This window comes from Plasmodium gaboni, chromosome 14, assembly GCF_001602025.1.
Source record: "Plasmodium gaboni strain SY75 chromosome 14, whole genome shotgun sequence".
Classification (NCBI taxonomy): Eukaryota; Apicomplexa; class Aconoidasida; order Haemosporida; family Plasmodiidae; genus Plasmodium; species Plasmodium gaboni.
The window spans coordinates 848821-850453 of NC_031494.1; the positions used below are offsets into that span (position 1 = coordinate 848821).

Genomic DNA, 1633 nt, shown 5'->3' on the forward strand with positions numbered 1-1633 from the left:
AACGAAAAAAAAAAACTTTATAAAATATATGATGAATGAATATCATAAATATATATATTATAGCATGAATAAAAATATACCCTCAAATTTATTATTCCACAATAAAAATGAAATATTAAATAAAACGTATGTACACGAAATGGATGAAAAATATAAAATTAAAAAAAAAAAAAAAATTCATCAAGAAAATAAAAACTTACTAGTACAGAATGAATATTATTATATGCTACATTTAATCAAGGATCATCAAGAAGACGAAGAAGCAGATAATGAAAGTGATCAAAATGATGATGATATTTTAAATTGTTATGAAAGATGTTCGAATGAATCGGGTGACATTACAAGTGGGGGTAACACAAGTGGTGATGATACAAGTGGTGTTGATACAAGTGGTGATAACACAAGTGGTGATAACACAAGTGGTGATAACACAAGTGGTGATAACACAAGTGATGATAACACAAGTGGTGATAACACAAGTGGTGATAACCCAAATGACAGTAAAAATATCCATCGTGGTAATAATAAAAATATAGAGAAGAAAAAAAAAAGTATAAAAATAAGTGCCCAAGAAAAATTATTAAAAGGGAAACATCGAAATAAAGACCCAGATGCATTAGATCATTTCCATGTATATAATAGCTGTAAGCCAAAGACAGGAGGACTATTTTTTTTACTTATTAAAGTATATCTAGATAAATATTATAATGAAGAAATTAATATAATGAAAAAAGAACAATATAAAAATAATATTCTTTATATATTAAATAAATATGCAAATCATAATGATTTAGATAATATATATATTTATAATATGATACCAAAATATTGGAATATATCAGATATATCAAAATTTATTTATTTTAATTTAAAAAAAAAAATGAATACACATATGAACTTACAAATATATCATAATCTAATTAAGAGTAATTATTTGAACATCTCCTACGATAAAATTAAAAAAAAAGAGCAAAAAATAATCATAAAGGATAAGCTGTAAATAAATATAATTAAAAGAAATATATTTCACCACATTGTATATATGTATAAAAATAAGCCCTCAACATATTATATATATATATATATTTATTTATTTATATATTTATTTATTTATATTTATTTATTTTTATAGAATTTGCAAGGTGTGTAACAATCCAATTTTAGAAAAAAGTTTTGCTTTTTTCTCAGAGAATATTACTGTTCATATACATTGCATTGAAAAGTATGACGAGTAAAATTAATCACATGATCCAACAAAAATTAATATATATAAAATATAAAATATATATATATATATATATGATTTATATATATTCATTTTATTTTTTTGTTCCTTTTTTTTTTTTTTTTTTAATATTATATACACATAAATAATAACCACCCAACATCTCACATGTCATTATATATATATTATTTTTACATGTACATTTATTATTTTGCTACATCCTTGTTTTTGTAATTTTTATATACTTAAAATATATATTCATATATTTATATATATATATATATAATTTATTTTTTATTTTTATAAAATAATTAATACTTTTTTTAATAACAAAAATGACGTCCATAATATCAACATAAGGACCAGAATAATTATAAATTATAAATATTAAATATATCATATAAACAT

The 1633-nt window shown here is 20.1% G+C and overlaps 1 protein-coding gene across 1 annotated transcript in view; it reads left to right on the forward strand.

The window, feature by feature from the left end:
• PGSY75_1423800 (putative vacuolar protein sorting-associated protein 3) overlaps positions 1-1235 on the forward strand; it is a gene marked incomplete at both ends in the record, with an annotated part of 4508 nt that extends 3273 nt beyond the window's left edge. The window contains 2 exons of the mRNA XM_018787940.1: positions 1-996; positions 1133-1235. Coding sequence (XP_018639312.1) covers positions 1-996; positions 1133-1235 — 1099 coding nt within the window. The remainder of the gene's footprint in view (positions 997-1132) is intronic.
• Positions 1236-1633: the final 398 nt, after the last annotated feature.